Raw genomic sequence first — 23,841 nt, forward strand, 5'->3', positions numbered from 1 at the left:
AGAATTAGGTCGATACCCGCTAATTATCAAAATCCAGAAAATTCTACAACCACCTAAAAGGACGTGATTCCCAAACCTTTACAAAGCCATCACCTACAGAGAGATGAACCTGGAGAAGAGTCCCTTAAGCAAGCTGGTCCTGGGGCTCTGTTCACAAACACAAACAGACCCCACAGAGCCCAAGGACAGCAACACAATTAGACTCAACCAAATCATGAGAAAACAAAAAGACAATTACTTGACACATTGGAAAGGATTAACAAAAAAAACAGAGCATACTAGAATGTTATTTGGCCCTAAACAGAGAGTACACAGTGGCAGAATACCTGACCACTGTGACTTACCCAAATTTAAGGAAAGCTTTGACTAGGTACAGATTCAGTGAGCATAGCCTTGCTATTGAGCAAGGCCGCCATAGGCTATGTGCACACTGCCCACAAAATGAGATGGAAACTGAGCTACACTTCTTAACCTCCTGCCAAATGAATGACCATATTAGAGAGACATATTTCCCTCAGATTACACAGATCCACGAAGAATTAGGAAACAAACCCGATTTTGATCAACTACTGGGTGAAATACCACAGTGTGCCATCACAGCAGCAAGATTTGTGACCTGTTACCACAAGAAAAGGGCAACCAGTGAAGCACAAACACCATTGTAAATACAACCCATGTTTATGTTTATTTATTTTCCTTTTTGTACTTTAACCATTTGCACGTCGTTACAACACTGTATATATACATCATACAACATTTGTAATGTCTTTATTCTGTTGGATCTTCTCTGAGTGTAATGTTTACTGTTTGTAATGTTTACTGAGTGTAATGTTTTATTGTTTAATTCACTTTGTATATTATCTGTTTCACTTGCTTTGACAATGTTAACATGTGTTTCCCATGCCAATAAAGCCCCTTGAATTGAATTGAAGAGAGAGAGAGAAACTCAGAGAGAGAGAGTGAAGAGTGAGTGAATGAGACAGAGAGCAGGGAGGGTATGAGAAACAATCTCTCAAGTAAAGAGGGGGCGGTGTTAGAGAGCGCAGTTTGGGTTGTTCTTCTATTCAAAGCCTGAGTTAAATTGTTCCAGCATTCTTTAATTTGAGGATGGTGTAGATTAAGCTGAAAAAAAGGATCTTGTCTCCCCTTTCTTTTTAATCCTGGACAGCCCACATGAGAAGCACAATGATTGAGTAATACTGTCAAAACAGATATTGTCTTGCAGCCGCCATGCGCGTACTTGCGTGCATGTGTTTGGGCGTGTGTGTGTGTGTGTGTGTGTGTGTGTGTGTGTGTGTGTGTGTGTGTGTGTGTGTGTGTATGCACATGTGTGTGTGAGTGAAGGGATGGGATGGAGAGTGTTGGGAAGGAAGGACAGAGAGACGAGTTTGACACTGGGTTCATGTTCAACTGAATAGATTTCGAGAAATGTGAATGATGCGAGGGAGAGAACATGGTGCTTTTAATAGCCTCTAAATGTAAGTCACTTCAAGTGGAGCGCGATTCACACTGGGTAACCTACCTTGAACAAAACAACATACACTATCCCTCACTTGTCAGCGCCAAGTCCACTGACGTGATGATGAATGCAAAAACCTTATTTTAAACCTAAAATTGCATAGCTATATTTCAACTGACATATAGCCAGATGCCCTTGTATGTGGTGACCAATGGTGTTCCTCTGTCCCTCCAGTTCTAGACCACTGAATAGAAACCAGCTGTCTTTATGTCAGTTGACCAGTCTTGTCCCTCTGTCTCTGTCTGTTCCTCCAGTTCCAGGCCAATGTGGATGAGGGCTCCACAGGGGTGGTGGTCAACCTGACTGTGGACGACAGAGATGACCCTGCGACGGGGGCGTGGCGAGCCGTCTACTCCATCATCAACGGTGACCCCACCCAGAGCTTTGAGATCCAAACCAACCCTGACAACAATGAGGGCATGCTTTCCCTCATCAAGGTAACCACAGGGCCCAAAAGTTCTCAATTATCTCTCAAATGTCTCTCTTAATTATCTTTCTCAAATATCTCTCATCTCTCTTATTGATGGAATAGCTAATAAAGGTGTGTTTGTGGTGTCACTATAACAGGCAGGTTGGATGGTGATATTATATACGGCACTATTTGGCCAATTCACCGGAGATATGAACATACAGCACACTAAAGACCCTGTAGCACTCACAGTTTTTATTGCTCTCATTATTCCAATAAGTGTGTGTTGTCATTCAATATAGCAATACAGGATACAAGAATACAGGATATTTGTAACCTTGGTAACATTGTATGTTTCACTCTAGTACACTGCAGTTTGCCCCTTTACTCTCATGTGTAATTTTCTCCTACATTATTGACATACTATGAGAGCAACCTGTTACAAAACATTAGGAACACTTGCTCATTCCATGACATAGACTGAGCAGCTATGATCCCTTACTGATGTCACTTGTTAAATCCACTTCAATCAGTGGTGAAGAAACAGGTTAAATTAGCATCTTTAAGCCTTGAGGCAATTGAGACATGGATTGTGTATGTGTGCTATTCAGAGGGTGAATGGCAAGGTAAAATATTAAAGTGCATTTGAACGGGGTATGGTAGTAGGTGACAGGCTCACCAGTTTGAGTGGGGCAAAAACTGCACCGCTGCTGGGTTTTTCACACTCAACAGTTTCCTATGTGTAACAAGGACATCCAGGCAACTTGACAACTGTGGGAAGCATTGGCGTCAACATGGGCCAGCATCTCTGTGGAACAATTCGACACCTTGCAGAGTCCATGAGGCTGTTCTAAGAGCAAAGGGGGTGCAACTCAATATTAGGAAAGTTGTCCTAATGTTTTGTCCACTCAGTGTGGAAGTGACATGTTAACTACATGATAAACCCTCTCCTCTCCTCTCCTCCTCCTCTCCTCTCCTCTCCTCTCCTCTCCTCTCCTCCTCCAGCCTCTAGACTATGAGAGCTTAGTGTTCCACACACTTCTGATCAAGGTGGAGAATGAGGACCCCCTGGTGCCAGATGTGGGCTACGGCTCCAGTTCTACAGCCACCGTACACGTCACCATCCTGGACGTCAACGAAGGACCCGTCTTCTTCCCCGACCCCCTCCAGGTCACCAAGATGGAGAACGTCCCCCTGGGAAGCTTCGTGGCCTTACTCAACGCCACCGACCCAGACGTCCTCCAATCACAGAGCATCAGGTAAGTGATGAGGTCATCAAGCTGCGCCAGGTAGAACATTCTGCAACATTCAGAGTTCCACACATTCAGCGTGGACATTAGGTCCACACTGACTGCCAGCTTGACAACAATGAGCTGTGTGCAGGTATGTTAATGTGCAGTAAATCTTATCAGGTGTTGATTCCACAGATGCTCCCCTTTGTTATTGATTGAAACAGGTCAAGGCGTGCAGTCAGGGTTCAAAAATGATCATGTACAAGGAAGTTTGTTCTCTCTCTTTTCACCTCTTTACCATCTCTCAACTTCAGAGTTTGTCTATGGTATTGAACGAGAGAGATTCTTCTCAGTGAGCTTCTCCATGTAAGTGTGACAAGGTGATTTAACAAAGACGACCTATCAGAAGTGTAGCCTGGCATGACAGCACGCCTCATGGTTTCCAGACATCTCTCCATCTGTTTCAGCTCTCACCTCTCTCTCCATCCCTCCATCCCTCAACTGTCCCGCCCTGTCTATCACCAGACACCCTATTTATCATCTTATGCATGTCAGCCAACCGCCTCTTATAAAACTGCCTGTCTGGCTGTCAACTTCCTGTAAACAGTCCAATTATTCCTCTGTCACCAGGGTGGCCTATTACTAGAGAGGCGTGTTCAGGTCAATTCTATTCTCCATGTCTAGGAGGGCTATTACGTTTTGCTGTGTGTAACAGTCAAATTGTTCCCTGGCAGCCTTGGGGAGCCATTACGTGTAGGTGAACTTCTCTTGCTTTACAAAAGGGGAAAGTTGTGATTGCTTTATTGGCTTTAAGCAGAGATTTATGCTAAATGTGTGATGCTACAGCTCGTGAATTGTTGGTGTTACATCAAATTTAAAAGATTTTAATGTAAATATATCAGGCCATAGATATCAGGCCCTCTGTGGAAAGGGTTTTACATGGAATCCAAAATGGTTCTTCAAATGGTTCTCCTACGAGGACAGCCAAATAACCCTTTTAGGTTCTACAGTGGTTCCTCCTTTAAAAGTTGCATCATACTGCAGCACACCTTGCGGGCTGCTGCAGCATTCTATGGCACGTTATTTAATTGTCAGCCATTTATTACATTAATGCAAGTTAGTGCTAGTTTGACCACCAGAGGGCATCTTTGAGAAGCATTTGATATTCTCCCAAATTGGTATTACTAGAGAATTTAAAACCTTTTTGGTAATAACATAGTATATGGGAATGATTTCAAGAAATTTGTTTCTGATAGGCTATTTGACATCATTTAAGCCAATTGGAGGTGGACCTGTGGATGTATTTCAAGGCCTAACTTCAAACTAAGTGCCTCTTTGCCTGACATCATGGGGAAATCAAAAGAAATCAGCTAAAACCCTGGGAAAAATATTGTAGACCTCCAAAAGTCTGGTTCATCCTTGGGAGCAATTTCTAAATGCCTGAAGGTACCACATTCATCTGTACAAACAATAGTACGCAAGTATAAACACCATGGGACCACGCAGCCATCATACCGCTCAGGAAGGAAACGCGTTCTATCTCCTGGAGATGAACGTACTTGGTGTGAAAAATGCAAATCAATCCCAGAACAACAGCAAAAGATCTAGTGAAGATGCGAGAGGTACAGGTACAAAAGTATCTATAACCACAGTAAAACGAGTCCTATATCGACATAACCTGAAAGGCCGCTCTGCAAGGAAGAAGCCACTGCTCCAAAACCGCCATAAAAAAACAGACTACGGTTTGCAACTGCACATGGGGACAAAGATTGTACTTTTTGGAGAAATGTCCTCTGATCTGATTAAACAAAAATAGAACTGTTTGACCATAATGACCATCGTTATGTTTGGAGGAAAAAGGGGGATGCTTGCAAGCCGAAGAACACCATCCCAACCGTGAAGCACGGGGGTGGCAGCATCATGCTGTGGGGGTGCCTTGCTGCAGGAGGGACTGGCGCACTTCACAAAATAGATGGCATCATGAGGATGGAAAATGATGTGTATATATTGAAGCAACATCTCAAGACATCAGTCAGGAGTTAAAGCTTTGTCGCAAATGGGTCTTCAAAATGGACAATGACCACAAGCATACTTCCAAAATTGTGTCAAAATGGCTTAAGGACAAAGAAGTCAATATATTGGAGTGGCCATCACAAAGCCCTGACCTCAACCCTATAGAAAATTTGTGGGCAGAACTGAAAAAGTGCTACTAAATACTAATTGAGTGTATGTAAACTTCTGACCCCCTGGGAATGTGATGACAGAAATAAAAGCTGAAATAAATCACTCTCTACTATTATTCTGACATTTCACATTCTTAAAATAAAGTGGTGATCCTAACTGACCTAAAACAGGGAATTTTTACTAGGATTAAATGTCAGGAATTGTGAAAAACGGAGTTTAAATGTATTTGGCTAAGGTGTATGTAAACTTCCAACTTCAACTATATATCTTAAGAATATCATGGAATATAGTTGAACATTTTTGCTTCTCCATGCTTGTCTCAGAGCAGCGCGAAACGGTGCTGAAATAGACGGGAAGGCTATATATAACGATATTTTGGAATTTATTTTGTTTAAAAAAAAATGAAAGTGAGCGATTGTAATCTGAATAAAAAGGTCCAAATAATATTTATAAAGGCCAAAATATAGCCCTGCTAATAGCCATAATGACGCTGTACAACGTGACCATGTGTGTTTGAAAGAGTATTTCCCAGTAAGCAACAATTTGTTTGCATTCATGTTCTAATATTTCTGTAATTCAGTGATATTTATTCCCATAGTAATTTGTTATGGATCCATAACTAAATCCACATCTTGTCACATCCTGACCAGTAAAGGGGTTATTTGTTCTTATAGTTTGGTCAGGACGTGGCAGGGGGTATTTGTTTTTGTGGTTCGAGGTGGTTGTGTATGTAGAGGGGTATTTGATTTATTAGTCCAGGGTTTTGGTTATTGTTCTATGTTTTTTTAGTTCTATGTTCAGTCTAGTCGTTTGTATTTCTATGTTTAGCTAATTGGTGTTGGGGCCTTCAGTTGGAGGCAGCTGTCTATCGTTGCCTCTGATTGAAGGTCCTAATAGGTATGTGTTTGTCATGGGATTTTGTGGGAGATTGTTTCTTGTTTTGCTGTATGCCTGACGAGACTGTCTAGTTGTTTTTTTTTTTTTTGTATACGTTGATTGTGTTTTTCCTTCTTCACTAATAAAAAGAAGATGAGTATACATTTTCCCGCTGCGTTTTGATCTACACCCTACGACACCCGTGACAGAATCTCCCACCAAACACGGACCAAGCAGCGGAGGAGGGAGCAGCAACAGATGGACTGTCGGGAGTCATGGACCTGGGAGGAGATTAAGGCCGGAGTGGGCCCATGGAGGAAGGCGAAAGAGGACCGGGAATGTTACAGGGGAACACGGTTGGCGTTCAAACCGGAGAGGCAGCCCCAAGAAAGTTTTTTGGGGGGGGGGCAGACGGGTAGTTTGGCTGGGCGAGGATTAAGCCCCAAGCCAAATCCCTGTGCTTTTGTTAAGCAACCTTTGACTGGACAGGTCTCGAGCTTCGGGTTAATGCGTACTGTGGCGAGGCCAAGTATCTTCAGGCCGGTGTGTGCAGTGCCAGCGCCCCGCATTTGCCAGGGGGAATTGGGCAGCCAGCCATTACGGGCGGTGCCAGTCCTGCGCTCGAGACCGCCAGTGCGCCTCTACGGTCCAGTGTATCCTGCTCCTCGCACTCGCCCTGAGGTGCGTGTCTTCAGTCTGGCACATCCAGTACCAGCACCACGCACCAGGCTTCCAGTGCGTCAGCCAAGTCCAACTCGTCCTGTTCCTGCTCCTCGCACTAGCCGTGAGGTGCGTGTCTCCAGTCTGGCACATCCCAAGCCAGCACCACGCACTAGGCTTCCAGTGCATCAGCCCAGTCCAGTATGTCCTGTTCCTGCTCCTCGCACTAGCCTTGAAGTGCGTGTCTCCAGTCTGATACCTCCAGTACCAGCACCACGCACTAGGCTTCCAGTGCGTCAGCCCAGTCCAGTACGTCCTGTTCCCGCTCCTCGCACTAGCCTTGGGGTGCGTGTCCCTAGTCTGATACCTCCAGTACCAGCCCCACGCACTAGGCTTCCAGTGCATCAGCCCAGTCCTGTACGTCCTGTTCCTGATCCCCGCACTAGCCCTGAGGTGCGTGTCCCCAGTCTGGTACCTCCACTACCAGCCCCACGCATCAGGCTTACAGTGCGTCAGCCCAGTCCCGAGCTTCCGACGACAGTGCCTCGTCCAGAGTGTCCGGCAACAGTGCCTCGTCCAGAGTGTCCGGCAACAGTGCCTCGTCCAGAGTGTCCGGCAACAGTGCCTCGTCCAGAGTGTCCGGCAACAGTGCCTCGTCCAGAGTGTCCGGCAACAGTGCCTCGTCCAGAGTGTCCGGCAACAGTGCCTCACCCAGAGTGTCCGGCAACAGTGCCTCGTCCAGAGGGTCCGGCAACAGTGCCTCGTCCAGAGTGTCCGGCAACAGTGCCTCGTCCAGAGTGTCCGGCAACAGTGTCACGTCCTGACCAGTAAAGGGGTTATTTGTTCTTATAGTTCGGTCAGGACGTGGCAGGGGGTATTTGTTTTTGTGGTTCAGGGTGTGTTTGTGTATGTGTTCATATAGAGGGGGTATTTGGTTTATTTGGTTTGGGGTGGTTGTGTATGTAGAGGGGTATTTGATTTATTAGTCCAGGGTTTTGGTTATTGTTCTATGTTAGTTTAGTTCTATGTTCAGTCTAGTCGTTTGTATTTCTATGTTTAGCTAATTGGTGTTGGCCTTCAGTTGGAGGCAGCTGTCTATCGTTGCCTCTGATTGAAGGTCCTATAAATAGGTATGTGTTTGTCATGGGATTTTGTGGGAGATTGTTTCTTGATTTGTTGTATGCCTGACGAGACTGTCTAGTTCGTTTGTTTTTTTTGTATACGTTGTTTGTGTTTTTCCTTCTTCACTAATAAGAAGATGAGTATACATTTTCAATAAGAGCATAACAATTCTGCACCCTAATTTTTTAATTCTAGTCTAACCAATAACCAAACGGAGATTAATTAAAAAATAAAAATCTAATTGATTTATCAAGACCAGTCCCCATGCTTGTTTCAGAGCAGCACAAAACTGTGCTAAAATAGTTGTAGGCTTTTGCTTCAAACCCTATTGCTTCTAACTTCAATATGCTTTTTAAATAAAGAAGACCAACAACTTTTAACAGCACATTACTCAACACCAGTGAGACTCATGTCGCCTACGGTAGGCCTACAGTATATTGAAAAATATGACATGACTCTCCGCCAATAATTACATGTAGAGGATTGGAGGATTCTAAATTTAAACCAAAAGCCACCTCATGGGTGGCGGCCGGCACGGGTATCGAACCTGCAACAATGTAGGTCTAGCCTCCAAAGAAATAAACTCCAATTAAGCCCTCTTGTTGTTTGTATAGTCAAAATAAAATGAAGATTATTGTTGAAATGAATTGCTCGACTGGTGTAGAATTTCTACTTTATCTTTAACTTTAACTCTGCATAACAAGTTAGCTATATTTTCAGCACCAGCCACTGTTCACCTCCTGTTGATTGCACTGGGTCAATTGTGCACCGCCCTATGGCACTCCCAATCGTGGTCGGATGTGATACAGCCTGTATTTGAACCAAGGACTGTAGTAATGCCTCTTGCACTGAGATGCAATGCCTTAGAAAGGTCGAAACAAATTCTTTGTTGCAAGTTGGAGGTTTTTTTTTCACACCTAACTCGGATATTAGACAATTCTTTAGTAAAGTTTGAATAGTCTATTGTTCAGCTAATATCCCATCCTAGAAACGTTGTTTGCAGAATTCACAGCCTGCTACAGTACGCTTGTGAAAAACAAAATGCCTCCAGCTGTAGAAACACAGAATATCTAAGGTGCTTTTATATAATTATAATGCAGGGTTAATAATAATAATTTTTTCCCCCTTTCCACTTGTTAAATAGCCTGGATTGTTACTCCCATCTCGTTCCTCGCCCTCTTCCACGCATCATTCTCCGCCTGAGGGGCTCGCTTGTGGGCGTGCTGGCAGGATAGGGCAGCACCTTCGGTTGTGCGTCAAGAATTCGGCATAGCAAGTTTGTATGAAGGTCTGGTTATTCACAGGCAAATAGTAATATGCTCTAAACTGCTCTGGTGACAAACAAACTTTGCTGCCCTGTTTCTAGTTGTCCACATGGCTGGGAGAACCTATTCAAGTAAGTAAACACATTTTGAAAATGTAAAAAACAATGTATTATTAGCTACAGTAACTAGCTACAGTGCATTTGAACTAAAATGAGCTGCTAACATAGCTAGCTAGTTTACATACTGTACAGATAGCTAGCTAAGTTAAATACATTGGACCAGTTACCTAACTTCATATTAGCTAGCTATCTTGATATATTTAACACTGTAAAATACATGTGTAGGTAGCTAGCTAACAGCCATGGAGGAGGGTGAAAGGATAGCAGGCCCAGCTGTCAAAGTGAGAGAGTAGGCTATTCTGGATAAAGCAGGTCATTTTGTGTAGTTCCAGTCCTAAGAAGTGAGGATAGAGAACATCATATTCAGTGCTGTCTAATTTGAGTATAATGAAGTCTATTTCTTGTGATGTTTTCTGTCCTCAGATACAGAGAACTGTGAAAGCCTGTCTGCAGATTAAGAGGTCCCAATGAAGAACAGCGGTTCTCAGTCCTGGTCCTGGGGACTCAAAGCGGTGCACATTTTTGTTTTTGCCTTAGCACAACACAGCTGATTCAAATGATCAAGTAATCATCAAGCTTCAAGTGGTATTTATGTATTCATTTGTGACGCTATCCTTGATATGATCCTGCTATTGTCACATGCTACACATGTATCTATCTATCCAATGTTGTCGTGATTTGTTATAAGGGATATTATACTTTAGTAATTCACAATGATCTGGTAATGTAAAAGTATAATAATGACATTATCTTCTATTGTTTGTCCTCATGTGTCTGTTTTTCAGCATAACTTCTCTAGGGCCGGCGGGACGAAATCGTCCCACCTACGTAACAGCCAGTGGAATCCTGTGGCGCGTTATTCAAATACTTTAGAAATGCTATTACTTCAATTTCTCAAACATATGACTATTTTACACCATTTTAAAGACAAGACTCTCGTTAATCTAACCACACTGTCCGATTTCAAAAAGGCTTTACAACGAAAGCAAAACATTAGATTATGTCAGCAGAGTACCCAGCCAGAAATAATCAGACACCCATTTTTCAAGCTAGCATATAATGTCACAAAAACCCAGAAGACAGCTAAATGCAGCACTAACCTTTGATGATCTTCATCAGATGACACACCTAGGACATTATGTTATACAATACATGCATGTTTTGTTCAATCAAGTTCATATTTATATCAAAAACCAGCTTTTTACATTAGCATGTGACGTTTAGAACTAGCATACCCCCCGCAAACTTCCGGTGAATTTACTAAAAATGTACTAAATTACTCATGATAAACGTTCACAAAAAGCATAACAATTATTTTAAGAATTATAGATACAGAACTCCTCTATGCACTCGATATGTCCGATTTTAAAATAGCTTTTCGGTGAAAGCACATTTTGCAATATTCTCAGTAGATAGCCCGGCATCACAGGGCTAGCTATTTAGACACCCAGCAAGTTTAGCACTCACCAAAGTCAGATTTACTATAAGAAAAATGTTATTACCTTTGGTGTTCTCCGTCAGAATGCACTCCCAGGACTTCTACTTCAATAACAAATGTTGGTTTGGTCCCAAATAATCCATAGTTCTATCCAAACAGCGGCGTTTTGTTCGTGCGTTCAAGACACTATCCGAAAGGGTAAAGAAGGGTGACGAGCATGGCGCATTTCGTGACAAAAAAATTCTAAATATTCCATTACCGTACTTCGAAGCATGTCAACCGCTGTTTAAAATCAATTTTTATGCCATTTTTCTCGTAAAAAAGCGATAATATTCCGACCGTGAATCTGCATTTAGGTAAACAGACGAAAGAAAATAAAGCACGGGGTCGACTCGGGCACGCGCCTAAGCCCATTGTCCTCTGATCGGCCACTTGCCAAAAGTGTAAATGTGTTTCAGCCTGGGGCTGTCTCGATATCATTCAGCTTTTTCCCAGGCTCTGAGAGCATATGGGAGCCGTAGGAAGTGTCACGTTACAGCAAAGATCCTCAGTCTTCAATAAAAAGAGCCAAGATGAACAACAACTTGTCAGACAGGCCACTTCCTGTACAGAATCTTCTCAGGTTTTTGCCTGCCATATGAGTTCTGTTATACTCACAGACACCATTCAAACAGTTTTAGAAACTTTAGGGTGTTTTCTATCCAAAGCCAATAATGCTATGCATATTCTAGTTACTGGGCAGGAGTAGTAACCAGATTAAATCGGGTACGTTTTTTATCCGGCCATGTCAATACTGCCCCCTACCCCCAACAGGATAAAGTACTCTGTAGCCACTTAGTGTGGACATCAGGTGAGACTACACACACAGATTCCTGTTGAACACAGTCTCTTTAACTACCTTATTTTCTCAATAACAGTCTCTCTCCTTCACTTCATCCCTCTCCCCCTTCTCCCTAAATCCTCTAGGTTATATCAGCTGTGTTGGTGAACCCCTCCCGCATCTGACCTGGCTGACATTGAGGGCACAGCATGATCATAGATGGGAGGTCACTTGGTCAGGTCAACAGGAAATATTATTAAAGAGATGCTTTACATTGAAATACAGATACAGATAGAGATGTAGTAGTTCCAGAGTTAATAATCCAAGGTCAGTTTAGAATTTCAACTCCTGATGATTATGATGACTGACTGTGTCAGAAAAAAAAAAATCTTAATCATGCTCTCACTCTATCCATCTGTCTCTAGTCTGTGGGTATGTTTTGATGTGAGAGAGGAAGCCAGTCCAGTCATCACCACCTCACCCGCTCTTAACCTCTCTGGGGCAGGCGGGACGAATTCGTCCCACCTACGTAACAGCCAGTTGAATCCTGTGGCGCGATTTTCAAAACCTTTGAAATGCTATTACTTCAATTTCTCAAACATATGACTATTTTACAGCTATTTAAAGACAAGACTCTCGTTAATCTAACCACACTGTCCGATTTCAAAAAGGCTTTACAACGAAAGCAAAACATTAGATTATGTCAGCAGAGTACCAAGCCAGAAATAATCAGACACCCATTTTTCAAGCTAGCATATAATGTCACAAAAACCCAGAAGACAGCTAAATGCAGCACTAACCTTTGATGATCTTCATCAGATGACAACCCTAGGACATTATGTTATACAATACATGCATGTTTTGTTCAATCAAGTTCATATTTATATCAAAAAACAGCTTTTTACATTAGCATGTGACGTTCAGAACTAGCATACCCCCCGCAAACTTCCGGCGAATTCACTAACAATTTACTAAATTACTCACGATAAACGTTCACAAAACTGTTAGGGCTAGGGGGCAGTATTGACACGGCTGGATAAAAAACGTACCCGCTTTAATCTGGTTACTACTCCTGCCCAGTAACTAGAATATGCATATAATTATTGGCTTTGGATAGAAAACACCGTAAAGTTTCTAAAACTGTTTGAATGGTGTCTGTGAGTATAACAGAACTCATATGGCAGGCAAAAACCTGAGAAGATTTCATGCAGGAAGTGGCCTGTCTGACAAGGTGTCGTTCTTCTTGTCTCTGTTTATTGAAGAGTGAGGATCTTAGCTGTCCCGTGACACTTCCTATGGCTGCCATAGGTTCTCAGAAGGCGGCAAAACGCTGAATCGTGGCTTTGCAGGCTCTGGCTGAAACAAAGTAGCGCGTTAGGTTAGTGGCTGGTTACAGTACTGTGAGACTCAGGCTCGTGCCCGCGTCGACTGAAAGCGTTGTTTTCTTTCATCTGTTTAGCTAAATGGACATTCCCGGTCGGAATATTATCGCTTTTGTACGAGAAAAATGGCATAAAAATTGATTTTAAACAGCGGTTGACATGCTTCGAAGTACGGTAATGGAATATTTAGATTTTTTTTTGTCACGAATTGCGCCATGCGCGCGACCCTGATTTACCATTTCGGATAGTGTCTGGGACGCACGAACAAAACGCCGCTATTCGGATATAACGATGGATTATTTTGGACCAAACCAACATTTGTTATTGAAGTAGCAGTCCTGGGAGTGCATTCTGACGAAGACAACAAAAGGTAATCAAACTTTTATAATAGTAAATCTGATATTGGTGAGTGCTAAACTTGCCGGGTGTCTAAATAGCTAGCCCGTGATGGCTGGGCTATGTACTTAGAATATTGCAAAATGTGCTTTCACCAAAAAGCTATTTTAAAATCGGACATATCGAGTGCATAGAGGAGTTCTGTATCTATAATTCTTTAAATAATTGTTAAGATAACCTTTGGGTCAACTGGGGGCCCAAGGCTGGTTAGGAGACACCACTAGAGACACTATGAAGTTGTGATGAACTGAGAAAATATTAGGGTAGCACTTTAATTCATTAATCATATGCTTGTAATGAATACGAGGGGAGACAGAGAGCTGGATTCAAGCGCAGGGCGTAGCAGGTGTTTATTGCAAAGGACCACAGGAGGAAGCAGGTATCTGGGTCCAGGGGCAGGCAGAAGGTCATACACAGGGGGTCCAAAAGGGTAACAGTACAGGCAGGGAAAAGGCTAGTAAAGTACTCCGGGAGATCAGGCAATACGTAGATGACAGGAAATCCGATAGGCTAAAGTACGAGGCAGGCAGAAACTATGGGGTGCAAAGAACTGAACTAAATACTGTGTGATAATGACATACAGGTGTGTGAACAGGTGATTGGGATCTGGAGAGTGGGCTGCGTTCAGGGGATGTAGGTGTTTGAGAGTGTGAGCTGGAAAGTGGGCTGGAAAGTGAGCTGCGTTCAGGGCATCTACGTGTTTGAGGGTGTGAGTTGGAAGCAGACGTTACAATGCTGTCTTCTCTGCTCTTACCTCTTTCCCTTTCTGTCTTCTACACCTCTCTCCCCACCTCTTCTTTCTTCATCTTTTTTTTATAATAGACAATGTGCATTGAAGTACAGATTGAATTTGTATTCATAATATATTACAATTATAATATGTATAATGCATGTATTTATAACACCTGGATAATGAAATTTCAATAAAGCGTTTTACATTATCCACTGGTTGGAATTAAGTATCTCATTGAAATACTACACCTATCTTGTGTCATCAGATTAATGCAGATGAAGGGAGTTAGATATGCAGAGGAAGTGTGGTTTACTGTTTTCTTTTCTGTATATATGAATTACAAATCAGCCTTTACTTAAATCATGCTTCTAGTTTATTGTATAGTTGCAATGTGTAATCACTGATGTCCCAGGAGCAGGAGTGGTAAACACTGTTGAAGTGTATAATTGTAATACATACATGCAGACACAGCATTATTCAAAGAATGGAGTTGATACAGCTGGCATTGGATATGACTGAAAAAGAATGTCAGAGATTCATACCTGAAACGCACCTTTATTTTGCCAAGAAAGAGTGCATGATCAGTAAATATATTCAAATGTACAGGCTACAATGTGGGGATCTCATGCGTGGTAATAACTACATGCATATAGGACTTGCATCCTTGGCACAATAAAGTTATTATATTCTACTCAATCAATAGGCTTCATTAATGCCATTCAGACTTGAAGTCGATACAACGACTATGATAGCTGAGGTTCATAGATAGGTTCTGAACTAATAGTCATAACAAACGTTTTAAGGTCCATACACATAGCTAGCTACAGTATGTAGCCAATCTACATCCATAGGCATAGTTATTTTTATCCTCCGCTACACAATAAGCAAGTAAATAGTTAGCTAGCTATGTTACTTCTACTAAAATATAAGCAAGGCAAGCTTACACAATTGTACATTCAATTTGCAGTAAATGCTTTAGCTAGCAAGATTCTTTAGATCCACTGTTTCACAAGATGACAGCCTGGTCTGCTGGTTCTCAGGAGTCCTTAAAACATTAAACAACACGAATTACAATGTCATACTCATGTCATAACACTAGCTAGCTAGCTAGCTAATGTTAGCTTGTCAGCTAACTTGCTAAATAGCGATTTTCGTAAATTAACTTCATGACAAAAAATTATGCACAATCGTTTGTCTCTACATAACTAACATATTCCTCTCAATTGTACATTTTTAACTTGACTCATAATTACTTACATTTGCTTCCACCGTAATGTTTTGTCAGCCATCTTTCCTGAAGAATGTCACCATCGGCTTGTGTCAAATTCATCATTGGAACCTTTACTTAACTAGGCAAGTCAGTTAAGAACAAATTCTTATTTTCAATGACAACCTACTGTTCCTAGGCTAACTGCCTTGTTCAGTGGCAGAATGACAGATTTTTGCAACATTTCAGTTATTAGTCCAACGCTCTAACCACTAGGCTACCTGCCAGCCCGATACGATTGGTTATACAAAAACCTTGGGACCCAAATGCATAATGAGTGCTTCAACTCCCCCTTGCGGTGGTCTGGAGCAATGAAGCCATGACGCTGGGTACCTCTAAGTAAGCTCGCAACTTTTAAAGGAGGAACCACTGTAGATAACACCATTTTTTCAAGAGTGTACTTTACTGTCTTGCTCTCTCTTTTATCTGTGTCTCTCTGTATTAATTTCTCTCTCTCTCTTTTGGGTAGACTTTTGTCTTTTGATCTGTTTTTGCCAGTGAAATGGACTTTGAAGTGCCACAGCTTTCACCTGAGGCTAGAGGAGAATGAGGACAGGGGAAGACGTGAGGTGGAGAAAGAGCGTATAGAGAGCAGTGACAGAGAATAAAGGGGAGAAGGTGTGAGTGTGTGTGTGTGTGTGTGTCAAATAAAATAAATAGTTATTTGTTGCATGCTTCGTAAATAACAGGTGTAGAGTAACAGGGAAATACTTACTTATGGGTAATTTTCCAACAATGCAGAGTAAAAGATGAAAAAAAAAATTGTGACAAGGAATAAATACACAGTGAACAACAAATAACAATAATGAGTAAAGAAAACAGCTATATACAGGGAGTACCAGTACTGAGTCAAAATGCATGGGTACGAGGTAATTGAGGTAGCTACTGTGCTTTCAGAAAGTATTCACACCCCTTGACTTTCCACATTTTGTTGTGCTACAGCCTGAATTTAAAATGGATTAAATTCAGATTTTTGGTCACTGACCTAGTCACAATACCCCATAATGTCAGCATGGAATTATTTATTTTAATTAAAAGCTGAAATTTATTGATTCAATAAGTATTTAACCCCTTTGTTATGGCAAGCTTTAAATACAGTTGAAGTCGGAAGTTTACATGCACTTAGGTTGGAGTCATTAAAACTAGTTTTTCAACCACTCACCAAATTTCTTGTTAACAAACTATAGTTTTGGCAAGTCGGTTAGGACATCTACTTTGTGAATGACACAAGTAATTTTTCCAACAACTGTTTACAGACAGATTATTTCACTTATAATTCAATGTATCACAATTCAGTGGGTCAGAAGTTTATGTACAGAAGTTGACTGTGCCTTTACACAGCTTGGAAAATTCAAATAAATGTCATGGCTTTAGAAGCTTCCGATAGGCTAATTGACATCATTTGAGTCAATTGGAGGTGTACCTGTATTTCAAGGCCTACCTTCAAACTCAGTGCCTCTTTGCTTGACATCATGCGAAAATCAAAAGAAATCGGGCCAAGACCTCAGAAAAAAAATGTAGACCTCCACAAGTCTGGTTCATCCTTGAGAGCAATTTCTAAATGCCTGCAATTTCTAAACGTTCATCTGTACAAACAATAGTACGCAAGTATAAACACCATGGGCCACGCAGCCGTCATTCCGCTCAGGAAGGAGACGCGATCTGTCTCCAAAGAGATGAATGTACTTTGGTGCGAAAAGTGCAAATCAATCCCAGAACAACAGCAAAGGACCTTGTGAAGATGCTGGAGGAAACAAGTACAAAAGTATCTATATCCATAATGACCGTCGTTATGTTAGGAGGAAAAAGGGGGACGCTTGCAAGCCGAAGAACACCATCCCAACCGTGAAGCATGGGGGGGGGGGGGCAGAATCATGCTGTGGGGGTGCTTTGCTGCAGGAGGGACTGGTGCACTTCACAAAATAGATGGCATCATGGAGGAGGAAAATTGTGTGTATATATTGAAGCAACATCTCAAGACATCAGTCAGGAAGTTAAAGGTTGGTCTCAAATGGGTCTTCCAAATGGACAACGACCCTAAGCATACTTCCAAAGTTGTGGCAAAATGGCTTAAGGACAACAAAGTCAAGGTATTTGAGTGGCCATCACAAAGCCCTGTCCTCAATCCTATAGAAAATTTGTGGCAGAACTGAAAAAGTGTGCGAGCAAGGAGGCCTACACACCTGACTCAGTTACTCCAGCTCTGTCAGGAGGAATGGGCCAAAATTCACCCAATTTATTGTGGGAAGCTTGTGGAAGGCGACCCAGTTAAACAATTTAAAGGCAATGCTACCAAATACTAATTGAGTGTATGTAAACTTCTGACCCACTGGGAATGTGATGAAAGAAATAAAAGCTGAAATAAATAATTCTCTACTATTATGACATTTCACATTATTAAAATAAAGTGGTTAACCCTAACTGACCTAAGACAGGGAATTTTTACTAGGATTAAATGTCAGGAATTGTGAAAAACTGAGTTTAAATGTATTTGGCTAAGGTGTATGTAAACTTCTGACTTCAACTGTAAGTTCAGGAGTAAAAATGTGCTTAACAAGTCACATAACTTGCATGGATTCACTGTGTGCAATAATAGTGTTTAACATGTTTAATGACTACCTCATCTCTGTACCCCACACATACAGATAATTGTAAGGTTTCTCAGTTGAGCAGTGAATTTCAAACACAGATTCAGACACAAAGACCAGGGAGGATCTCCAATGCCTCACAAAGTAGGGCACCTATTGGTAGATGGGCAAAAAAGACATTGAAAATCCCTTTGAACATGGTTAAGTTATTAATTACACTTTGGATCTTGTATCAATACACCCAGTCACTACAAAGATTCAGGCGTCCATCCTAACTCAGTTGCTGGAGAGGAAGGAAACCGCTTTCACAATAAGGCCAATGGTGACTTTAAAACTGTTACGGTGTTTAATGGCTGTGATACGAGTAAACTGAGGATGGATCAACAACACTGTACTTACTAACCTAATTGGCAGAGTGAAAAGATGGAAGCCTGTAACAAAATACAAGTATTCCAAAACATGCAACCTCTTTGCAACAAGGCACTAAAGTAATACTGAAAAAACAATTCAAAACAATTACGTTTTTGTACTGAATACAAAGTGTTGTATTGGATTTGCCCCAAACATAACACCTTACTGAGTACCACTCCATATTTTCAAACAGTGGTGGCTGCATCATTGTAACGAGTGCGCTGAGAGTCAGGAAGCAAGTACAGGGAGTGAGTGTTTTAATAAATAAACAAAACACGAAACACAAACAACACACTGACATGAAACTGAGTCAATAACACCAAAGGAAAAAACCAAGGGGAGTGACAGATATAGGGAAGATAATCAAGGACGTGATGGAGTCCAGGTGAGTGTCATGAGGCACTGATGCGCTTGACGATGGTGACAGATGTGCGGGATAATCAGCAGCCTGATGACCTAGAGGCCAGAGAGGGAGTTTGTGACAGTACCCCCACCCCGACGTGCGGCTCCAGCAGCAGGACGCCGACAAAGGGGACGAACCCGGGGATCAGGAGTGGACCAGTCACCCCTGCTGAAGCGCAGGAACATGTCACGCTGGCTGGGGTGCGGGAACCTGACAGATCGGTTGAGGCATGAGAGCCTGACGAGCCGGTGGAAGCAGGGGAGCCTGACGAGCCAGTGGAAGCAGGGGAGCCTGGCGATCCGACAGAGGCATGAAAGCTTGACGAGCCAGCTGAGGCAGGGGAGCGTGGCGATCCGGCTGAGGCATGAAAGTCCGACGAGCCGACCGAGGCATGAAAGCCCGACTAGCTGGCTGAGGCAGGGGAGCCTGGCGATCCGGCTGAAGCATGAGCCTGTAGCGGCTCCGGAGCCCGACGTCATTTACACTGACACAGCAACAAAAAAACACTCCCTGATGCTTCCCTTAGGTGAGGTGTTATTCTGTAAGGAGTGCCCTGAAGGTCAGGAAGCAAGTACAGGGAGTGAGTGTTTTAATAAATAAACACGAAACAAACACACCGACATGAAACTGAGTCAATAACACCTGTTGAAAGAACCAAGGGGAGTGACAGATATAGGGAAGTTAATCAAGGACGTGATTGAGTCCAGGTGAGTGTCATGAGGCACTGATGTGCTTGACGATGGTGACAGTTGTGTGGGATAATCAGCGGCCTGATGACCTAGAGGCCAGAGAGGGAGTATACGTGACAATCATGTTATGGGTACGCTTGTAATCGTTAACTTCTCTAGAGTAGTGGGACGAAATCGTCCCACACTATTCAACAGCCAGTGAAAAAATCAGAGCGCCAGATTTAAAACCACAAAATGTCATAATTCAAAGTTCTCAAACATAGGACTATTTTACACCATTTTATAGATACACTACTCTTGAATCGAACCACGTTGTCCGATTTCCAAAAGGCTTTACAGCGAAAGCAAAACATTAGATTATGTTAGGAGAGTACATCGACACAATAGCCACACCGCCATTTTCCGACCAACCACATGCATCACAAATAACCAAAACACAGCTAAATGAAGCACTAACCTTTGACAATCTTCATCAGATGACACTCCTAGGATATCATGTTACACAATACATGCATTCTTTTGTTCGATAAAGTTCATATTTATATATAAAAACAGCATTTTATATCGGCGTGTGATGTTCAGAAAATATTTTCCCTCAAATGCTTCCGGTGAATCAAGGCTACAATTTACAAAATTACTATTCGAAAACATTGGTAAAATATAATATTGTCATTCAAAGAATTATAGATTAACATCTCGTGAATGCAACCGCATTGCCAGATTTAAAAATAACTTTACTGGGAAATCATACTTTGCAATAAATGAGGTGCTATGCTCAGAAAAATAGGCTAGGCGATACAGGTTAGCGCCATCTTGGACTCATCTAAAATCAAATGTACTATTGTAAATATTCACTTAGCTTTGATTATCTTCATCAGAAGGCACTTCCAGGAATCCCAGGTCCACAACAAATGTAGTTTTGTTCGAAAAAGTTAATAATTTATGTCCCAATAGCTCCTTGTTAGCGCGTTCCGAAGGCTACTCAAAATGTACGAAGTGCGCAGGACTTGTCGACACGAATGTGCAAAAAAATATATTTTTACGTTCGTTCAAACATGTATAACATACATCTTTAGGGCCTTTTTCAATCAGAACTTCAATAATATTCAAGGCGGACGATTGCATTGTCTTACAAAACGTTTCGGAAAGAGAGAGTACCCACGGGCACGCGCCTCATAGTAGTAATGGCCCTCCCCCTATGACAAACTTTCCAGGACCTCTCGTTCGGTCAGTTTTTACAGGAGAAGACTCAAACCACTTTAAAGACTGTTGACATCTAGTGGAAGCCTTAGAAAGTGCTAAATGAATCCTAACTCACGGTGTTTCATAGGCAAAGGCTTGAAAGTGATTCCACAAATCAGATTTCCACTTCCTGTTAGGATTTGTCTCAGGGTTTTGACTCCATATGAGTTCTGTTATACTCACAGAGACCATTCAAACAGTTTTAGAAACTTTAAAGTGTTTTCTATCCAAATCTACTAATTATATGCATATTCTCGTTTCTGGGTAAGAGTAGTAACCAGTTTAAATCGGGTACGTTTTTTTATCCGGACATGAAAATACTGCCCCCTAGCCTCAACAGGTTAATTAATCAAATCAAAATATATTTTAGATTCTTCAAAGTAGCAACCCTTTGCTTTGATGACAGCTTTGCACACTCTTGGCATTCTCTCAACCAGCTTCATGAGGTAGTCACCTGGAATGCTTTTCCAACAGTCTTGAAGGAGTTCCCACATATGTGGAGCACTTGTTGGCTGCTTTTCCTTCACTCTGTGCTCCAACTCATCCCAAACCATCTCAATTGGGTTGAGGTCAGGTGATTGTGGAGGCCAGGTAATCTTAAGTAGCACTCCATCACTCTCCTTCTTGGTCAAATAGCCCTTACACAACCTGGAGGTGTGTTTTGGGTCATTGTCCTTTTGAAAAACAAATGATAGTCCCACTAAGCTCAAACCAGATGGGATGGCGTATCGCTGCAGAAGCTGGTTGACTAGAGTAGTGCCTTACGGTCAGATACCGAGCAGTTGCCATACCAGGCGTGATGCAACCGGTCAGGATGCTCTCGATAGTGCAGCTGTAGAACCTTTTGAGGATCTGGGGACCCATGGCAAATCTTTTCAGCTGGTTGAGGGAATGCCAAAAAGTGTGCAAATCTGTCATCAAGGCAAAGGCTGTCTACTTTGAAGAATCTCAAATATAAATATATTTTGATTTGTTTAACACTTTTTTGGTTACTACATAATTCCATACGTGTCCAAACTTTTGACTCAAACTGTATATCAGGATCAAACGAGGTTGACGTGCAACACAATCAATTTGGCTACCTGGTCTAAGCCTAAAAAAATGCACCCCTGTGCAAAACAGAACATATAAAATATATTTTTTTAACAATAAAAGTGTTGCTTGTTCCTACTATTTGCTCTCCACACTATTCTAAGCAGAAGGAATGACTGAAAGTTGACTAATTTGTAAAATATTAAAAGGGTGATGAACGACTGATTTGTCTATTCAGATACTTTATGCAAAGACTCGAGGTCAAATCAAACTTTATTTGCCACATGCGGCAAATACAACAAATGTAGACTTCAACGTGAAATGCTTACTGACAAGCTCTTAATCAACAGTGCAGTTCAAGAATAAGAACATATTTACCAAGTAGAATAAAATAAAAAGTTTAAATTTTTTACATTTTATTTCACCTTTATTTAACCAGGTAGGCTGGTTGAGAACAAGTTCTCATTTATAACTGCGACCTGGCCAAGATAAAGCAATAAGAATAAAAAAATAACGAGGCTATATACAGGGGGCATCTGTACCGAGTCAGTGTGCAGGGGTACAGGCTAGTTGAAGTAATCTGTACCTGTAGGTGGGGGCTAAGTGACGATGCATAGGTAACAAACAAACAGCGAGTAGCAGCAGTGTACAAGAGGGGGGGGTGGGGTGTCAATGTAAATTGTCCTGTGGCAATATTTATGAATTGTTCAGCAATCTAATGGCTTGGGGGTAGAAGCTGTTGAGGAGCCTTTTGGTCCTAGACTTGGCGCTCCGGTACCGCTTGCCATGCGGTAGCATAGAAAACAGTCTATAACTTGGGTGACTGGAGTCTGACAATTTTATGAGCTTTCCTCTGACACCACCTATTATATATGTCCTGGATGGCAGGAAGCTTGGCCCCAGTGATGTACTGGGCCGTTCGCACTACCCTCTGTAGCGCCTTACGGTCAGATACCGAGCAGTTGCCATACCAGGCGGTGATGCAACCGGTCAGGATGCTCTCGATGGTGCAGCTGTAGAACCTTTTGAGGATCTGGGGACCCATGCCAAATCTTTTCAGTCTCCTGTGGGGGAAAAGGTTTTGTCATGCCCTCTTCACGACTGTCTTGGTGTATTTGGACCATGATAGTTTGTTGGTGATGTGGACACCAAGGAACTTGAAAGTATAGACCTGCTCCACTACAGCCCTGTCGATGTTAATGGGGGCCTTTTCGGCCCGCCTTTTCCTGTAGTCCACGATCAGCTCCTTTGTCTTGCTCACATTGAGGGAGAGGTTGTTGTCCTGGCACCACACTGCCAGTTCTCTGACCTCCTCCCTATAGGCCACCTCATCATTGTCGGTGATCAGGCCTACCACTGTTGTGTCGTCAGCAAACTTAATGATGGTGTTGGAGTCATGTTTGGCCATGCAGTCGTGGGTGAACAGGGAATACAAGAGAGGACCAAGTACACACACCTGAGGGGCCCCAGTTTTAAGGATCAGCGTGGCAGACGTATTGTTGTCTACTCTTACCACCTGGGGGCAGCCCATCAGGAAGTCCAGGATCCAGATGCAGAGGGAGGTGTTTAGTCCCAGAGTCTTTAGCTTAGTAATGAGCTCCGTGGGCACTATGGTGTTGAACGCTGAGCTGTAGTCAATGAACAGCATTCTATTTTGTCCAGGTGAGAAAGGGCGTGTGGAGTGCAATTGAGATTGCGTCATCTGTGGATCTGTTGGGGCGGTATGCGAATTGGAGTGGGTCTAGGGTGTCCGGGAGGATGCTGTTGATATGAGCCATGCCTTTCAAAGCATTTCATGGCTACCGACGTGAGTGCCACGGGGCGGTAATCATTTAGGCAGTTTACCTTCGCTTCCTGGGGCACAGGGACTATGGTGGTCTGCTTGAAGCATGTAGGTATTACAGACTCGGGCAGGAAGAGGTTGAAAATGTCAGTGAAGACACTTGACAGTTGGTCCGCGCATGCTTTGAGTACACATCTGGTAAGCCGTCTGGCCCAGCGGCTTTGTGTATGTTGACCAGTTTAAAGGTTTTGTTCACATCGGCTACCGAGAG

At 42.4% G+C, this 23,841-nt stretch overlaps 1 protein-coding gene across 1 annotated transcript in view; it reads left to right on the forward strand.

Annotated features, from left to right (window-relative positions):
• Nucleotides 1-23,841, forward strand: part of LOC106573702 (cadherin-13-like) — a 422,569-nt gene that overhangs the window by 277,863 nt on the left and 120,865 nt on the right. Inside the window, exons 5-6 of the mRNA XM_014148994.3 lie at nucleotides 1,774-1,956; nucleotides 2,934-3,187. Of these exons, the coding sequence (XP_014004469.2) occupies nucleotides 1,774-1,956; nucleotides 2,934-3,187 (437 nt within the window). The remainder of the gene's footprint in view (nucleotides 1-1,773; nucleotides 1,957-2,933; nucleotides 3,188-23,841) is intronic.

This window comes from Salmo salar, chromosome 16 (genome assembly GCF_965601325.2).
Source record: "Salmo salar chromosome 16, fSalSal1, whole genome shotgun sequence".
NCBI lineage: Eukaryota > Metazoa > Chordata > Actinopteri > Salmoniformes > Salmonidae > Salmo > Salmo salar.